The 18,342-nt window shown below is 38.5% G+C and overlaps 1 protein-coding gene across 1 annotated transcript; it reads left to right on the top strand.

Annotated features, from left to right (window-relative positions):
• Positions 1 to 500: 500 nt before the first annotated feature.
• On the top strand, positions 501 to 16,119 carry LOC139716574 (natural resistance-associated macrophage protein 2-like). Its single transcript, XM_071628104.1, has 15 exons — positions 501 to 562; positions 3,001 to 3,122; positions 3,449 to 3,571; positions 4,364 to 4,590; positions 5,773 to 5,843; positions 6,773 to 6,840; positions 7,634 to 7,789; positions 8,321 to 8,479; positions 9,824 to 9,916; positions 11,117 to 11,236; positions 12,082 to 12,231; positions 13,461 to 13,534; positions 14,064 to 14,220; positions 14,800 to 14,850; positions 15,607 to 16,119. The coding sequence occupies exons 3-15, from the start codon at positions 3,500 to 3,502 to the stop codon at positions 15,769 to 15,771; spliced, it is 1,563 nt and encodes a 520-aa protein (XP_071484205.1). The 5' UTR covers positions 501 to 562; positions 3,001 to 3,122; positions 3,449 to 3,499; the 3' UTR covers positions 15,772 to 16,119.
• Positions 16,120 to 18,342: the final 2,223 nt, after the last annotated feature.

The following is an 18,342-nucleotide window of genomic DNA, read 5'->3' as shown; positions in this document are numbered from 1 at the left end:
AAAGTATCTGTTTCCTTTATAAGGGTCAGAAGGAGGTGGCCGAATGGCCTTCTGCAGGGTTTTAAACTTTTCAAGAGCAAAATATCAAGTGATGAAATACCGGTAACACTTCATGGTCCAATGTACTCAAATTCATGTTTGAAGCCTCCAGATAAGTTTAGTATTCAATTAGTTTTCTGTGTAGTGACCTTTTGCCATATCAGAATGCTACTTGAGAATTTGTGTATTATAAGGCATGGTCAGTGTTTGAATGCAATCTTTAAAAGGTTAGCTCAAGTATTTCTTTACAGCCAGAATCACAGGGCTTTTTAAGACACATTTTTCAGCTTCGTCACGCACCTTGCATGTCAAATAATTAGTCTTGTGACCTGCTGTTGGCGTGTACCTTTAACTCACACCCCTTAATCTCTCCTCTCTTTCTTCACCCTTTTCCTTTAACCCATCAACGCACCTCATCTCCTTGATCTTTAACATCTAGGCTCAGATTCAATTCTCGCAGCCAATGGTGGTGGTGGTGATTTCCAAATAACCAGTCAAGATCAGGGGTCAAATGTCAGATTCGGTAAGTGTCCCTGATTTTGTCCTTTATCTGAGCCTGGGCTTCCAGATAATACGACTATATTTGTTCTTCCAGACCAAAGTCTTGAACAAAGTCTAAGTGAGCTGTGAATCGCCAAGTACAGTTACCAATATGAGACAAGATTCAATTTTGCTATTGTGATGTTACTTGTGCAAGACAGTGTAAGTACACAACTGAAATATTCTGTATACGTGTCTCAATCATAATGGAATAAATGCTGAAAAACAAGTTTGATAGTTTAACATCAGTCATTTTATCAACAAAAACAAAATAAAGCAGCAAATAAACATGTGGTTTTGATAGTCAAAGTATAACATAACTATAAATGAACTTGTGGAGATGAGAACTTTTGGAATCAATAAAGGCTAACTTCAGTTTTAGACTTTTCTAGAGGCTGCTATAAACTGTAGAACCCAATTAAATTACTGCAATATCAACTGACTGCAAGTACAAGTGTACCTCTGGTGTAGTCTGATCTCTCATTAATAGAGATCTTATGGTCCTGATAAGATTTCATTTTCTTTTATAGAAAGTTGGCAATAATTTCAGCAGCCCTGCTGTTCTCAGGATCTTGCATTATTTTTTGAAAATCAGAGCAAAGAATGGAATCCCAGGCTTGCAGAAAAGTTCAAAGCTAGCAATGTTTGTGTGAATCTTCTTGTCATAACAATTTGTTGCTGTAGCTGTTGTCATTGTTGTTGATTACCTACAGTTTATCGTCATTCATTAGGGCACCTGATTAGACTATATTTTCTCTTCTACTTGCATTCTAGTCCACCTTGTTGGAGATTACAGTTTTGCACCTTTTGACACATTTTTCTATTCAAAACCTCTTTGCATGACTACCTAGTAACTAACCGTAACAGTACAGTGCACTCCTGTTATAACGAACACGGTTGTAACGAAATTCCGGTTTTAATGAAGTGAAAATTTGGGCCGTAACGTTATCCACTTTAACGTATTTTGATTGTTTATTAGTTTGGTTATAACAAAATTTCGATATAACGAAAGAAAACCGCCGGTCCTGAGGACTTCGTTATAACGGGAGTCCGCTGTACCTTGTTTTACCTGGTCCTGTTGTATATGTTCATAACATTCAACATACCAACAAGATTGCTTCATTACTGAACTCAATGAGATATTCATTCTTGTTTAAAATACTCTTCTTTGTACATGGAAGCTACGTATGTACAAAGTACAATCATGTAGCTCACTACTGATCATACATTTCTTCAAGTCTTTTTCCAACTGCAGTTTTCATTGTTGTCAACATATGGTAGTATTATAAGTCTTGCCTATTTCTTCTATTTTATTTTTCAGTGATATTGCAGGAATTGCTCATATTCTGAACATTTTTCCCTGCATCTTTTTATGATGGTGATGGGTACTTTTTCTATGTAGTTACAATATTACGAAGGGTGTGGATTACTTTTGTCTATTGATAATCAGAAAGCTAACCATACACTGCTGTCTTGTACATGTTGCATACTTCTCAGATTTTACATTCTGTTTGTTGGACACTATTTTTGAGTGGATATGTTCCTTAGATTAGAATGATACAAGTTGTATATAATGATGCTACAGGAGTGGTGATTGATGAGCGTTGGATTGGAAGACAAGTGGGGTGCATCTTTTTAAAGAGACACAAGGCATTGATGTTCATCCCCCCACCCCTTGACCAGCAAAGGTCGTTAAACCTCGTTCTGCCAGGTGCCAGCTGAGGCATTAATGGGATGAAGTTTTGGTTGAGAAGGAGATTCAGATTTTAACCTTTGTGTGTGTGTGTGTGTGTGTGTGTGTGTGTGTGTGTGTGTGTGTGTATGTATGTGATAATGAGAAACCCATTTTAATGTGAAGCATGAAAGAGGATACAATTCTAAGATGAATTAAAAGTTTATTTGATAAAATTGGTCTGGAAATGGCTGAGATATATCCAAAAACCTAATGAAAGTTGGGGCCCAACTTTTATTGGGACCTCTTTGTTTTAGGATATCTCAATGATTTCAAGACAGCTTTTCATTAAATAAACTTTGAATTCCTCCCAGAAATTTATATGCTATTTTTCAGAAACGGTTTCTCTTTATTTCACACACACACAAAAAAAATCTGAAGCCCCATCTGAGCAACAACTCTACCATCCTTATAAAGGCACAAAAGCAATATATGTATAGTTTAATCTCTGATGATGTTAGGCCTGGAGTGAATGCTATTAAACACCTTTTTGTACCAATTAATCTGGGTCAGTGGCTCCATGACTACAGTGCAGTTTATCATGGTATCGTATACGTTGTATGAGCTTGCATTATTTTCCATGAAGTAGTAAATTATCTCATAGTGAGGTACGAAAGTCATTTGATGCTTGCTAGGCATTTTGCAACTGACTGAGCCACAAGATACACTTTCTCTCATCTTTGTACCAGCTCCAATTTCATCAACCAGTCAGCAGCCAGCATACGATACGACAGCTACGAACAGCACGACACCAACGACAAATGGAGGGACGTACTTTGACGAGCGAGTGCCCATTCCAGACCAAGACAATGTGAGTGTCACTCTGATATCTCTAACTTACTTGTAATCATATTTTGTACATCTAGAATATATGTATGAGTTATTAAAATCTTACGAATTTCAGGTTTTACTGTAAAAATGGATGTTTTTTTTTTTGCGTGATTAATTTTTTGTGCTCGACTGGGTAAGATTAATTTTTAGCATTTTTAAACTCTGTGAAATCAGGATGAAATAGCATGCAAAAATATTTACTTGGTTTTATTTTTGCACTAGCTTCTGGTTGCATGTGAGGTGACATTAGCTTTACCATTCTTGATCCCATCTCTGTCATATCTTTCTTATCTTTTCACTTGGCAGTATGCCTTCAGCTTCCGCAAGTTGTGGGCGTTCACTGGTCCAGGCTTCCTCATGAGCATCGCGTACCTGGACCCGGGAAACATTGAGTCCGACCTGCAGTCTGGATTTGTTGCCGCGTTCAATGTGAGTAGTTAAGCATGGACAGGAAGGAAATTAGCGTCATCTGTGATTGGTATTATTAGTTTGGTGTTATGGTACACATGGAAAATGCAGTAGTCTTGGCTGGTCTGGATGTATGTGAGATAAAAACAAAAGGCCGTAAAATCTGGCCATAAAAAGACCATGAAAAGGAAGTCTTAAACCACCTCTTTCTTTGGTATTGGAACAAAATGTGTGTGTTTGTGTGTGTTTGTGTGTGTTCGTGTGTCTGTCTGTGTGTAATACATCAGAGATTTTTTAAAGTCCTTGCTAATGAAAGAAGGTCTCTTTAAGGGACCAACAGCTATGCCCTGAGTACAACCATTGTTCTTGGGCTATGATCAGGAATATCACTCCACTAGCCACATTTTCAAAATGACAGAATGCAGAGGTATACTGTATGTATCAGAATTATATACATTTGTATGCTCTTATCGTTCTATTTGATTCATCATCTGAATTGTAAAGTGATGCAGAGTAGAAAGTCATGTGAAATCAAATTGAATCAAGTTAAAGTTTTGGAATAATACAGGTAGCAAAACAGGACACCTCCAATTCATGAAAGTTTCTTGCCATGGATGTTTCTGGTTTTACAATAAGACCTCCCAATTACACACACACAAAAAAAAAAAAAAAAAAAAAAACAAACACGTGTTTTGACACCACACATGATTAAGAGAAAGTGCAACCAGCTTGACCATCTACCCCTTCTCATGTGTGCTTACTGGTCCCTTTATCACCTCTGCCCCCTACCTTCCCCCTCCTCCACTCCCCCAGCTCCTGTGGGTGCTCCTGCTAGCCACGTTGCTGGGTCTCCTGCTGCAACGGCTGGCCGCCAGACTGGGCGTGGTCACCGGGATGCACCTGGCTGAGGTGTGCTACCGGGAGTACCCCAAGGCTCCCCGCATCATCCTCTGGCTCATGGTGGAGATCGCCATCATCGGCTCCGACATGCAGGAGGTCATCGGCACGGCCATCGCTTTCTACCTCCTCTCCAACGGAAAGTAAGTCACCCGTCTTTCCCCCAACAAAATGATACAGTCAATATTTTGTTTGATAGATACTTTGTTTTCTGCAAATCAATATACATAAATTACATAATCATGAACATGGGAAACATACAAAGTATATTTGAAACAGAGTCGTTTGACTTGCATAAACAACAATATAAAAGGAAATTAATGATATAATATTACAGTATGCCTGTCTATGCAGCAGGGATTACAATAACAATATTATATTTAAGAAGCGATACGAGAGGGCCACCATTGTAAGCATTGCTTGAAAAGATGGCCGGCCCGAGGAAAAGGTAGGGACGTATTCAGTTCGTAACAATACAAATTCTGCTGCGAAGATAGCAGGGGAAAATAATACTCTGATGTGTGATGGTGGTGAATGTGCGTGCAAGTGCTTGAAAGTGCACAGGGGCAGATAGGTTGGAATTTAGAATAATAAAATTGGTTTGCTGGAAGAGGGAACAACATACGATGTTGCTATCGGGAGACCAACATGAGTCATATAAATTATTCATGCTTAATTCGTATTTGAAGTATACTGTAGTAAAATATGCTTCTTTAAGTTTGCTTTGAATGAAAACAAGGAGGCACACTGTTTCAATTCCTCAAGAAGAGTGTTCCATGTATCCGGACTGTAATGTCTAATCGACTTCTGAGCAAGTAAAAGCTTTAGATTACGTAAATGAAAATCATGGGAACGTAAATGAAAATCATGGGAACGACGGATAGGGTATGGGTGAATATGATCATTGGTTACTAGGGCATTATAGAAAAATGATAATAAATTTCGAATGTGTTTATACATAAATATGGCAATTACACTTAGGTATAAATGTATAATTATCATGGGCCTTTTAGGCGATAAAATATGGGATCAGTGTGAGCCAAAAAATTTGAATGTGTGCATATCTTCACAGTAATCATCTTATCTTTTCTGCATTTTTTAATGACATTTTTTTTTAGTGCATGTCTTCATATGTGTATTTCAAAGGCAAGTCACAAAATTTGTGAGAATAAAACACTGTGAAAATGTTAGCCTGTACAGTATAGAAAGTATTATATATGCTGCTTTGAACAGAATTCATATCCTGTATGCAACATGCAGTCATACCATGTATGTAGCTCTAGAAGCTGTTGAATTATTTCATTTCCTTTTTTTGCTCCTTTCAGAATTCCACTCTATGCAGGAGTACTCATCACCATCACAGATACATTTGTCTTCCTCTTTCTGGACAAATATGGTACGCCTCTGATACTAGATTGGTTTGATGAAGAATTCAAGTTTTACATAGTTCCTTATCATGTCCTTATTGGCTTTAATAACTAGAAAAGCACTCTGAGAGCGCAGACCTCCGCCAAGCATGAAGCTTATTTCCACCACTACACTGATCTTGTTCTTCCATAGAGATATCATACATACACACAACACCGGTGCTAAAAGTCGCCAGATTTCCAAATATAGAAGCCTTTGTTACGTCATAAGCCTTCAGCTGCACGGCGCGCCTCACTCCAGCAGAAAATAGAGCACGCACTTTAGTGCGCGCAGGCAAACCTCAAATATGCGCAGCCTGAACTCCCAAGTTCATTGACCCTACCTGCAAAAACATCAAAAATCCTTCATAAATTCCCCCAAAATTTTCGGATTATTACCAAAAGTTAATCGTTTGTTACTTGTGTCATTCTCAACCTTTCCTGCAAGTTTCATTCCAATCCGTTAATTACTTTTTGAGTTATTTTGCGCACGGACAAACGAACGAACGAACAAACCAACGGTAATGAAAACATAACCTCCTCCCTTGGCGGAGGTAAATAGTATAATTTCAAGCAAACAGAGTAGTAGATGTTTCTTGAAAATCTGAGATAACTATATTTTGTTAAGATTTAGATATTTTCATGAAACAATTATATCACTAGCACCCACTTTATTGTTGATTTACAGTTTATTTATACTTTATAGTTGATTGTACATGTATATAGAAGCAATTTCTGTCAAAGAATTGCAAGCAAAATTTTGTTCTCCACTTTCAGGCCATCTTCAAAAGCAATGGCAATACAATTTATTCACACTTTTTGAAAATCAGAAAGTTTGAATCAAACTATTGTATCATGCAGGAAAAATTTTGTTCTAAAACATTTTTTTGAAATTCATACTCTCGTTTTTGTGTCTCAGGTTTACGAAGATTAGAGGCTTTCTTTGCCTTCCTGATTACAGTGATGGCCATCACCTTTGGCTATGAGGTGAGTAAAACACAAAAGCCAATATCCAATATTATATTGTCAGAGTGGAAGGTTAGAACACAAAATGCCAAATGTTTCAAGGGAACAACAGCAAAGTATTGGGGTAGTGAGATCAAAGGATTTCTTATGTAGTAAACAAACAAACAAACAAACAAACAAACAAACAAACAAACAAACAAACAAACAAACAAAACAGAAGGACACAATTCAGGAATGACAGAAGTGAAGTGAAGGGGAAAGTAAAAACAATGATGAAATTAAAGAAGTCATTACTAATGTAATCAAGTGTGTGGATATCCTACCTCCAGTACCTTGTTAGAAGTCATTCATTTCGCTTGTTCCATCAAAACATTCACTGGAATCTACTGTAAAAGCTGTTATTTTCATGTACAGATATTTTACAAATGAGGAGGATATTTTCGAGAGGTGCTGTTTTTTGTGATTTGACACCATGGCTATCATAAATGCAATAATACCTATCTGTTCACGATACGTTGTGTAATGCTAAATTTGCAGCCCAACAGTGATTCATGAAATTTTGCAAAAATTAAACCCTCGCAAAAATACCATCTTTTTATAGTAATCTACTACAAAGTTAAGTTGTTGAAGTGTTGAACAACTGGTCACATAGTCGTGTGTTTGTTTGTTTGTTTGTTTGTTTGAGGTTTTTTTGGAGGGGGGGGGGGGTGGGGATTTGAGCAGCCGTTATTCTTAAGGTGTGCACAAAATTGTCATTAATGATGGAAATGGTCATTATGGAAGGAATGAGTGACTCTCTCTCCACCCCATACAGTATATTGCAGTTGCCCCTGACCAGGGAGCCGTCATGAAGGGGTTGTTTGTGCCATCGTGTGGGACATGTAACCCGGCGGTGGTTCTGCAGGCGGTGGGCATTATCGGCGCCATCATCATGCCCCACAACATCTACCTGCACTCGGCGTTGGTGAAGGTGAGGAACATTGGACTCTCTCTCACTCTTCATTGACCTCTCACCTATCATTGACCTTTCACCTGTCATAGCCACCTTTCATGGATCTCTTCCCTTTCATTGACCTCTCACCTTTTACTGACCTTTCATCCATAGCCATCTTCATTGACCTCTCACCTTTCACTGACCTCTCACCTATCATTGACCTTTCACCTGTCATTGCCAACTTTCATTGATCTCTCATCTTTCATTGACCTCTCATCTTTCTTTGATCTCTCATCTTTCATTGACCTCTCATCTTTCATTGACCTCTCACCTGTCATTGACCTCTCACGTATTATTGACCTCTCACGTATTATTGACCTCTCACCTGTCATTGACCTTTCACTGGTTGAGAAAATTTGGGCGGTGTGTGCTCCTTGCATGTAGTACTACAGTTTGTAAATTTGCCACAAAGAGTTTGCTTCAGCCTTCACTGCCTTTCTACATGTTCATTAATTGCAACCATTCTCAAAAGAGATGATGGAAATGTGGACACATTCTTTCCTCCAGTCTAGAGATGTGGACAGAAGCAAGGAAAAGGCTGTGAAGGAGGCTAACATGTACTACTTCATTGAGGCCAGCATTGCCCTCCTCATCTCCTTCATCATCAACCTCTTCGTCGTTGCCGTCTTTGCCGAGGGCCTCTACCACAAGACCAACGCAGAATTGGTAAGAAAGGAGGACATTTCCAACAATGAGATGGGTATTACTTGCCCCATGTATGAGCAATGTACTAGTGCCAGTTGATTGAGGACACCAGTACAAAATATTTAAAGTCTTGTAGTCTTGAGATCCATAGGCGCACCCATTTATTCTGGAGCTACACAGCCTCAGAGTTTGGATTGATATCTCCATGTGTGAAGGTGACTGTACTATTGCCTAAATGAAACACAAAGTATAAAGTTTGATGATGACTGATACATCAGTTTGATATACATGTATTGATTTCTCATATTGTTTGGGCGTGTGAAAGATGCTTGACCCTTTAATACTGTGAGAGCTTTGGAGAAGTTTGCATTATTTGAGGAATATAGTGATTTATGATTCATCCTAAGAGGTTCATTCAGTGTATTCTCCTCCCCTCTCTATACAATATTGTAAAAGTGGAAATTTTCGCACATTTGGCGTAACCAGAAACCAGCCTGAAAATGAAACAAAAAGCAAATGTTTTTGTCTGTCATATGTTCCACTAATTAATGTCTTGATTTTGTGGAATTAGAAACATATGAAATTCATCTCGCCAACCGAGCGCCAGAAATTACTCGAGTGAAGAATAACCGCTTTACAGTGAACAGAATACCCTCAAGGTGCAATTACACTAAAAGTGAGGCAGCCTTGTCATGTTTTGTTCGCACTTTTCTAACCCATTGAGGACAGGCTGATTTTGCTATAACACACATTTTCATTAGACACCAGCCTATTGTATCCCCAGGATTAATATTCCACGGGTTAAACATGAAGTCATCAAATCTTGCATCTTCTGTTTCTTAAAACTAGTAGGAATTTCCAGTACATCGTCACCATACCTGTATCCACACGATTGTATTTATGTAATATTTATTGTAGAACATAGCATGACATTTCTGTAGTGGTAGTGCATGATAGAATAAAAAAAAAATACCCTAGGTTTTCTTGGTTTTCTTGATATATAGATATATTCATATTATCCCCCTGTTTTCATAAGTACTCTGCAGAAGGGAAAAAAACTAATGATTTTGACATTTTTTGAAATTTTCCCCATTGACAAATATCCATGCAGGGATTAGACTGCCGCATTGTAGATAAATCCGACTTCAGAGCTTTGTAACTTATGGCGGCCATAAAAAAGGGGGGGGGGGGCGTTCCGAAGAAGATCAAAAACACTTTAAATGGGTCATACAATGAGTTGGTTCTGTTTCATATGTCAGTGCAATTATCCTTTTTTATGCATACTTGAAGCCCCCCAGGTAGAAATTACCATAAAAAAGCAGTACCCAAACCAAATTGGTCTATATTCATGTTGCTCTTTTTTAGCATGACAAGTGCATTGAGAACCACCTGGACCGATACATCGACATATTTCCAGACAACGACACGCTGGTGGAAAATGTTGATCTCTACAAAGGAGTAAGTACATTCTTCATGTTTGTGCTGTGCATGTGTAACAAATGAACTTTCCTGTGTCCCACATGATATGCACTTGCATATTTTGAGTGCTGATATTGAAGAGCTATATTTGCCTCCGCCAAGGGAGGAGGTTATGTTTTCGTTACCGTTGGTTTGTTTGTTCGTTCGTTCGTTCATTTGTTTGTCCGTGTGCAAAATAACTCAAAAAGTAGTTAACGGATTTGGGTGAAACTTGCAGGAAATGTTTAGAATGATACAAGTAACAGATGATTAAATTTTGGTAGTAATCCAAGAATTTTGGGGGAATTTATGAAGGATTTTTGATATTTTGGCAGGTAGGGTCAATGAACTTGGGAGTTCAGGCTACGCGTATTTGAGGTTTGCATGCGCGCACAAAAGCGCATGCTCTAGTTTCTGCTAGGGAGAGATGCGCCGTGCAGCTGAGGGTTTATGACGTAACAAAGGCTTCTATATTTGGAAATCGGGCAATTTTTCAGCACGTACAGTACTAGTATACCTATGGATGGAAATCACGGATCTCTATGGAAGAGCCCAAAGAGCTTTTAAAATCTCTTTGGGAAGAGCAGAATCATTGGTGGAAAGTAGCTGCTTGGTGGAGGTCTGCACTCTCAGAGTGCTTTTCTAGTCTTTATATTCTATTGCTGTGTAAATTTTGTAAGTCACAAGTTTGCTTTAGGTATAAATGACCAGACACATTTGGTATGTATAACACAAAGACATCACTATGTACAAATAGAGCATGTGCAACTATTGTCAATGCATTGTATGAACCAGCAAGTTTTCCCAGATTGATACAAGAGAATATTTGTCGAAGTGTGCAGAACCTGTAACTGTTGTCATTATTGTAGACAAGGTTCAAGATAACTTTTTACTAAAAGCATGAGTGAGAATTGAAGACTGCATGCATTTCTTCAATGTATAACATGTGAAAGTTATGATATAATGGAATATGTTTTATCTCTCCCTATATGTTTCATCTCTCCCTATATGTTTTACCTCTCCCTGTATGTTTCATTTCTCCCAATATCTTTCATATCTCCCTATATGTTTCATCTCTCCCTATATGTTTCATCTCTCCCTATATGTTTCATCTCACCTTATATGTTTCATCTCTCCGAATATGTTTCATATCTCCCTATATGTTTTATATCTCCCTATCTGTTTCATCTCTCTGGTCAGGGTGTATTCTTGGGTTGTCAGTACGGCAGCCCCGCCCTCTACATTTGGGCAATTGGGATCCTTGCCTCAGGTCAAAGTTCAACAATGACGGGGACATACGCTGGCCAGTTTGCCATGGAGGTATGGCCAGATGAGACAAATCTTGTTTAGAAAAAGTTTGTTTGAAGTTTGTGTCAATAGATAAGAAAGAAATCAAAAGGCTGTGTTCTTTCCCTTTCTGTCACTGTGAAGCCATTTTGGATATTCAGAGTGAATCCATCTAACATGTATAGGGTGGTAGGATTTTGGGTTTATTGCCACTTGGTCAAGTATCAGATGGTCTACTTCCCAGTTCGTCTAACATCACTACAGGTAAACTCATTTGGTTTACTATCAATTTTGTCTAACGCCCATTTGGTCTAATCCTCACTTGGTCTAATGCCCAGTTTTGCACTGTACGTAGATACATAAAAGACATATCAAATACATAGGAAATTGTTCGAAAGAAAACAGAAAAATATATGGATAGATACATACGTAATGGATGGATCTATAGTTGTATAGGAAAATAGATAGATCTGACAGATTGATATAATATACAAATGTAGGTATATAAGTGTTTGACAATCATGTTTTCTTTGGTGACCCATTCTGGCCTCTTAGATCTTAAAATCTGAAATTTTGGTGGCCTGGTAAAGGTATGTGGTGGCCTGAAATAAAAGCACACATAACGATCAATTTTGAATATTAGTTGCCTGATCTGGCCGCTAACAGATAACCCTGTTTTTTTTATTTGATGGCCCAACATCAATTTTTAGTGGCCCCGGGCCACCTCATCTGTCGAGCCCTGGATACATACAATGTATGTTCATAGAGAATTGGATTGATTGGAAGGTAAAATCGAGAGATGGAGAAGTACAATTGTAGATAGACATGTTTAATTTGCACTACCTGTTAATGTCTTCCTGTCTTGATAATGCATTCAGGGATTCCTGAATCTGCAGTGGTCCCGGCTGAGGCGGATCATCCTGACCCGATCCATCGCCATCTGTCCCACCATCCTCATCGCCATCTTCAGTGGCATCGACAATCTCACTGGGATGAATGATCTGCTAAATGTCCTCATGAGTTTGCAGGTATACAGCCTGTCTGCTCTTGCGACTATTTGCTCCGCTCTTGTTCTCTCCCAGGATTTAGGGTTCGGGTTGTGATAGAGTTTTAGGTTTAATTTGATGTGAGAATTAGTGTTAGGGTTATGTTTGTGGGTAGAATGTATATTTGGCTTTAATCAGTAGCATGCGGAAGTTTCATGGGAGCAAATGTCGCAGGAGCAAATGTCATGGAACAATAACAACCACCTACCCATAGTGACTGCAAAAAAGAAAAAGAAAAAAAAAAGAAGAATAACATTAAAAAAATTCCTGTAGTTAGAAAAAAGAAGACCCTCCTGTGCCTGGCAAGCACCTGCCTATAACGTGGCCAGTGACCAGTGATTTGCTATTGGATTGGCTAGATGTCTGACAAGTGTGACTGAAACATTTATGTTGTGTTTTGTGTGCCAATTCAGTTGTCCTTTTTGTGAGGTAGGATAATGGCTCCCTCTCTGTGAAACTCTCCAAAGTCTACTCTATCTCTAATGGTATTTTCTGTGTGTTTTTCTATCTCTCTTTTATATTCTCTGACATGCTGTGTCTGTTTCCCCTTTCTGTCTTTCATACCTCTTTCCTTGTTGTCCCCGCCGAACGAGTTCGAGCAGGGGACTATGAAACGGGCTCCGTACGTGTGTGTGTCTGTGCGTGTGTCCGTGTGTCCGTGTGTGTGTGCGTCCGTGTGTGATCCAAATGCTTCAAAATGCTACTCCTTCGCCATTTCTAACCCGATTTCGATTCCGTATGCTTTATGTGATGGCACTAGGTGAGGGCTTCAAAACTTCTACACAGAATTTTGACCTTTGACTTCTTTGACCTTTGACCTTGAATTTTGACCTATATTGTCCATTGGCTACAAAATGCTACTCCTTCGCCATTTCTAACCCGATTTCGATTCCGTTTGCTTTATGTGATGGCACTAGGTGAGGGCTTCAAAACTTCTACACAGAATTTTGACCTTTGACTTCTTCGACCTTTGACCTTGATTTTGACCTATATTGTGCATTTTACTACAAAATGCTACTTCTGGCGGGGACATATATTACGCACTGTGTAATTTCTACTTTTCCTTGTTCTTTTTCTCATTATCTCTCTCTTGTTTTATCCCATAATTGGCCTTTCCCTTTCATCCTAACCCCCTTGTACACTTTCTGCATCACTGTGAATGGAATGAAAGATGTAAAAGATGTTCTCTGTTTCTCCCGTTCTCTCCACAGCTTCCGTTTGCCCTCATCCCCATCCTGACCTTCACCAGCAGTAAACCACTCATGGAATCCTTCAAGAATGGAATGTGAGTGTGGAGGTTAAAGGTTAACTGTCATTGGGGGGTGGGGGGTGGGGGGCGGATGAGAAGAATGTTCAAGAATTATTTGATTATATGTGTTTTATGTTGGCTTTTACAGTACACTGGACTCCCATTATAACATTTTTTTGTCATTCATAGACATGTAGATCTAGTAATGACATGTTGTGGTTACCTGACATTCAACATCCGACGTAGAAATCCCCAAGCTGGTTCCAGCTTTTTCATCACTTGATCGATTTCAATACAGATTAGATATGTGATCATACTATGGAGACTAATAGCAGAAGAGACATGTATGATGACATATTTTGGGGGATATTGTTAGGAATTCATTCAGGATTCACATAGGGAAAACTAGCAGGCGAGGTGAAACTTGATTCATGAATAAACAATTTGCATTTGAAAAGACTTGTTCAAAATGTGATAGAAAAAGACTTAAGATACAAGTGTATTTCTTTTCCCTCATACTTTGAAGGATGAAATGAGAATTCTTTTGCCGCATTTTTCTTCGCAGATTTGTGCTTCTGGTGTGCGTTTTATTAGCCATCGCCGTCATAGCAATCAACCTGTACTTTGTAGCGGTCTTCATCCCCACGTTACCCCAGCACTGGGCCATGTTTTTACTCCTTGCCATCGTACTGTTCTTGTACTGCGCATTCATTCTGTACCTGGTAAGGAATTAGATGTAATGATTGCACTCCATTTTTAGATTATGGCATTCCTATAGTTCCCTGGACATGGTGCTGTTTTATTCGTTGTTCTTATACTGGGAGCTGCAAGTATAATTATGAAGCTCTTGGTTAGACTGCAGCTCCTGTTGTTGTTGTTTGTTTTTTTTTTTCTCTCTCTCTTTTGTAAATCCATTCATTAGTATATATGAGGACAAAACCATATTGTTGGGAAGTTGTCAAACAAACTGTAAAGGAAGTGTTGATTTTGATGTTCAGAAGAAAACAATAATGTGTCAACATTGATATCAAAATTAATATTAGCATTCATTCATGGATGCATGTAAAATAATAAACTGAAATCCATTATCAGGTTGTAGTTGATATTATGATTTAAAAGTGGCTGTCATTTTATAATACTAAAATTAATGAGCCCACTTGAAATATCACCTGATGTTTGTAACAGTATTAGTCAGAGTGCAGGAGATCACATAATAAGAGTGATTTCTACCAAAAATATGACATATTCTGTAAAAGCATTTTTCAATTTTATATTTGATTTCTCTGCTTTTTCATTTACAGATTGCCTACTTTTGTCAAAAGCTTGGACTCAGATATCCACCGTCAATACAAGTGAGTGAAGCTCATACAGTAGGTCACTCACTACTGTAAAACATTATAAATTTGCGGCATAAAATTTTCAAGAATTGGAGCCTACGGCCTTTTTCGTGGCATTAAATTTTCGGGAATTGCCATTGGCGTGCAATGCATATGGTGTAAACAAGAACTTTCACACGCATTTTAATTTTGGGAATCTTGGCGCTCGCAAAATTCGCGAAATTAAAATGCACAGGAACATTCCTCATTTTACAGTCTCTTTTGTGGGGAGAGGAACGAGTGAAAAAGAAACATCTAACGAGTTGTGTATATTGTAATGCTTTCTCTGCCAATTTGATTTAAATGAAGTTTTATAGTCTTTTGTTTGTTTTCATGTGACTTCAGTCTAGAGAGAGGTTAGACATTCAAATTACACATTGATTATAGAAAGAAACGTGTCAAGATACATGTCACTTTTTACAATGTTGTTTCTTAGTAAAATGTTGAGTTTTGTTGATTTCTGCAAGCGAAAGAATGCAGAAATGTACAGTACATTTGCGACCCGGTCGCAAAATCGGCAAAATGTTGCCTTGTAATATTTATCAATTTTATCAGAATTTCTACAGGAGAGCATCTCAGAAGTAAAATTATAAAGGACTCATAAGAATATGATTTCCATAACCAAAGTAATTACAGGACAGAAATACTTTGTGATTGGCATGGTTTCAAGGAGTAATCCTATTAAATTTATCAAATATTTCATTCTTTTTTTTTCTTCGATTACATGTGCAGAGATTTTTTGAGGCCCCTTCGACAATGTACAACCTAGAGAACGTCAATTACCATGGCGATGAAGACAGCGTGGAGCTTCCGGAGTCTTACAGACAGGAGGATTTCCATACGACACAGAATGAGCCTGTCGCGGGGGACACGTCAACGGCGAACAGTGGGGAGTAAACAGGCAGAAGGTGTAGACATCCCTCTTCATATAACACCTGAATGGATCCTTGTCATTTGATTGGTTGTTTTGACAGTGATCATCTGTCCCATTTTACTACATCATTCGTGCAATTGGGCTCCATTTACCTTGCAATCGTGGATCCATGCGACTTCTGCTCCATTTGCACGCACACCGAGAGCCCAGCACACTACGGTACGTGTGTAAAAATGCTTGTGTTTGCATTGTGCATCAAGGATACTGATGGACAGCAAGCTAGCATATAGTGCTCAGCACTCTCTTGATTTCAGATCTCGCGCATTCTCTCTTGTTTCTAAATTCATAAAACATTAAATGACAAGGATCTATTTTAGGTGTTATGTAATCAAATGATATATGTTTTTATTCATTCATGCAATGGTCAGAATATTTCATTCAATGAAATATGAAATTATGTTTCCATTCAACTCCGCTGCGCCTCATTGAATGGATCATTTCATCTTTCACCTCGTGAAATATTCTGTCCATTGCACTCATAAACATTCATTACTTGTACAACATTATGTCACAACTCCCAGTATGATTCCCTCAAAGTGGAGTTGTCCATAAAGAATGCAAGGTTTCAAGTCGTGTTTTCTTGATTCAATTTTGAGACTTGAATGATTCAACATGTCCTGCCATATATTAGATACATGTATGTGAAGAGTTTCTTTGTCATTATACTTTTGATGTCATTTGGTATATCAGTTGAAATGACAAATTTTTCTTTGAGATATGCAACTTCAGTGTTGACGGAAGGGCTCTGTGCCCAGCCTTGGAAAGAAGTTGCCTCTTTTCTCATTTATGATTTTTTCTTTTGCCATTCTTGTACTGAATCAGGAGAAGGAAATGTTTTGATATTTGTGAGAATATGGTTGTAATTAGGAAACTATGTTGACACCTTTTTCTTAGTGGATTGTGGAATCAGAGATATGAATTTGTTGGCATTTATTCGTTCATGCATTCAGAATTATTGGACGAGATGCTTAGTTCATGGTCTTGATCATCCCTTTGTGAAAAGAGTTTGACTTAATTGTAGTGACGTGCAATCACTCTACTAATCTTAACTATAAGCATGAGGAATACTTGAATTTTAAAGTAGGTTTAATATTATTTTGTTTTATGAAACCTGTATTAAAGGCAGTAGATACATGCTGTATATGCCTGTGCTATTGCTGCACTCAGGGATCGGAATATGCAAACATAGTTGTAACATCATTGTTCATGATGGTTTAAAATTCCGCTTGTGTAAATGGGTGACTGAGAAACACCTCTTATGCTATTAACAGGCATTTATCACCAGATGCACGCTGGGACAGGCCTGGTATGGGGAGGGTTTGCCTCCTTCAGCCTTGTTATAGTCCAGGGTCCAAAGTTTGATTTTATTTAAAGCTACCTTTGTGAAATGAGGGTGGAGAGTTCATAAGCAGCGGCTTTAGTAGTCACTCATCTCTTTGCATGGTTGAAAGCTTGCCATCAGTGAAAAGTGTGTGACATTTAAAATATTCTGATAATTAAAGGGATGGTATAGTTGAGATGGGGCTTCAGGTTTCCAACTTTTTTTTGTGGGATAATGAGAAACCCCTTTCATGAAATATGAAAGAGCATGCTGTTCTAAAAGTGATTAGAAAGTGTATTTGATGAAAATTGGTTTTGAAATGGATGAGATATCCAAAACAAAGGGATCCTGATAAAAGATGGGACCCACCTCTTATTAGGAACCCTTTGTTTTACTCTATTTTTGGATATCTTGGCAATATAAAAGCCCATTTTCATCAAATAAACTTTGAATTCCTCTTAGAATTATTATGTAAATGTTCTGTAACATTTCACTTATGGCTTCTTTGTATCTTGCAAAAAGTTACAAGCTCAATCTTTATCTCCACCAATACTATACCATCCCTTTAAAAGGTCAAAGTGCCTTGTTCTCATTTGGGAGATGCTTGGGAACGTATTGTCTGGTAGGTGAGAAAGTGTACCAGTAATGGATCATCTCTATCTACCTTTAGATTTAAAAAAAAAAAAAGTCGGAGAGAAACAAAACATACAAAACACTATTTAGCATCGTAATTGCTCAATTTTTTGTCTCGCCCACCGGAGGTGAAGGCGAGACTAAGGGATCCAAATGGCGTCCGTCCGTCGTCCGTCCGTCGTCCGTCCGTCGTCCGTCGTCCGTCCGTCGTCCGTCCGTCGTCCGTCCGTCGTCCATCCGTCGTCCGTCGTCCGTCACAAATGTTAAAGTTTACCTGCAAGACTCTCTTATGATGCATAACTTGGCAACTGTTATAGCAATGGCAGCCACACTTGGGTGATAGAAGCACTAGGGGTATCTTCATGTTATGGTGTTGTCAGAGGTCATGTGATGAGGTCAAAGGTCATTTGAGGTCATATATTAAAGGGTATGTGCAAGACCCTCTTTTCTATGTTAAAGTTTACCTGCAAGACTCTCTTTTGACAAATAACTTCACATAAGTTGCTTGGATTACAACCTAACTTGGGTCATAGATGCACTGGGGGTACCTTCATGTTATGGTGCCGTTGGAGGTCACAGG

Source organism: Diadema antillarum, unplaced genomic scaffold (assembly GCF_040938485.1).
Source record: "Diadema antillarum isolate AM-2024a unplaced genomic scaffold, OU_Dant_1.0 scf00000067, whole genome shotgun sequence".
NCBI classification, from domain to species: domain Eukaryota; kingdom Metazoa; phylum Echinodermata; class Echinoidea; order Diadematoida; family Diadematidae; genus Diadema; species Diadema antillarum.
The sequence above is the reverse complement of the archived record's forward strand: the minus strand, read 5'-3'. Positions and strand labels throughout refer to the sequence as shown.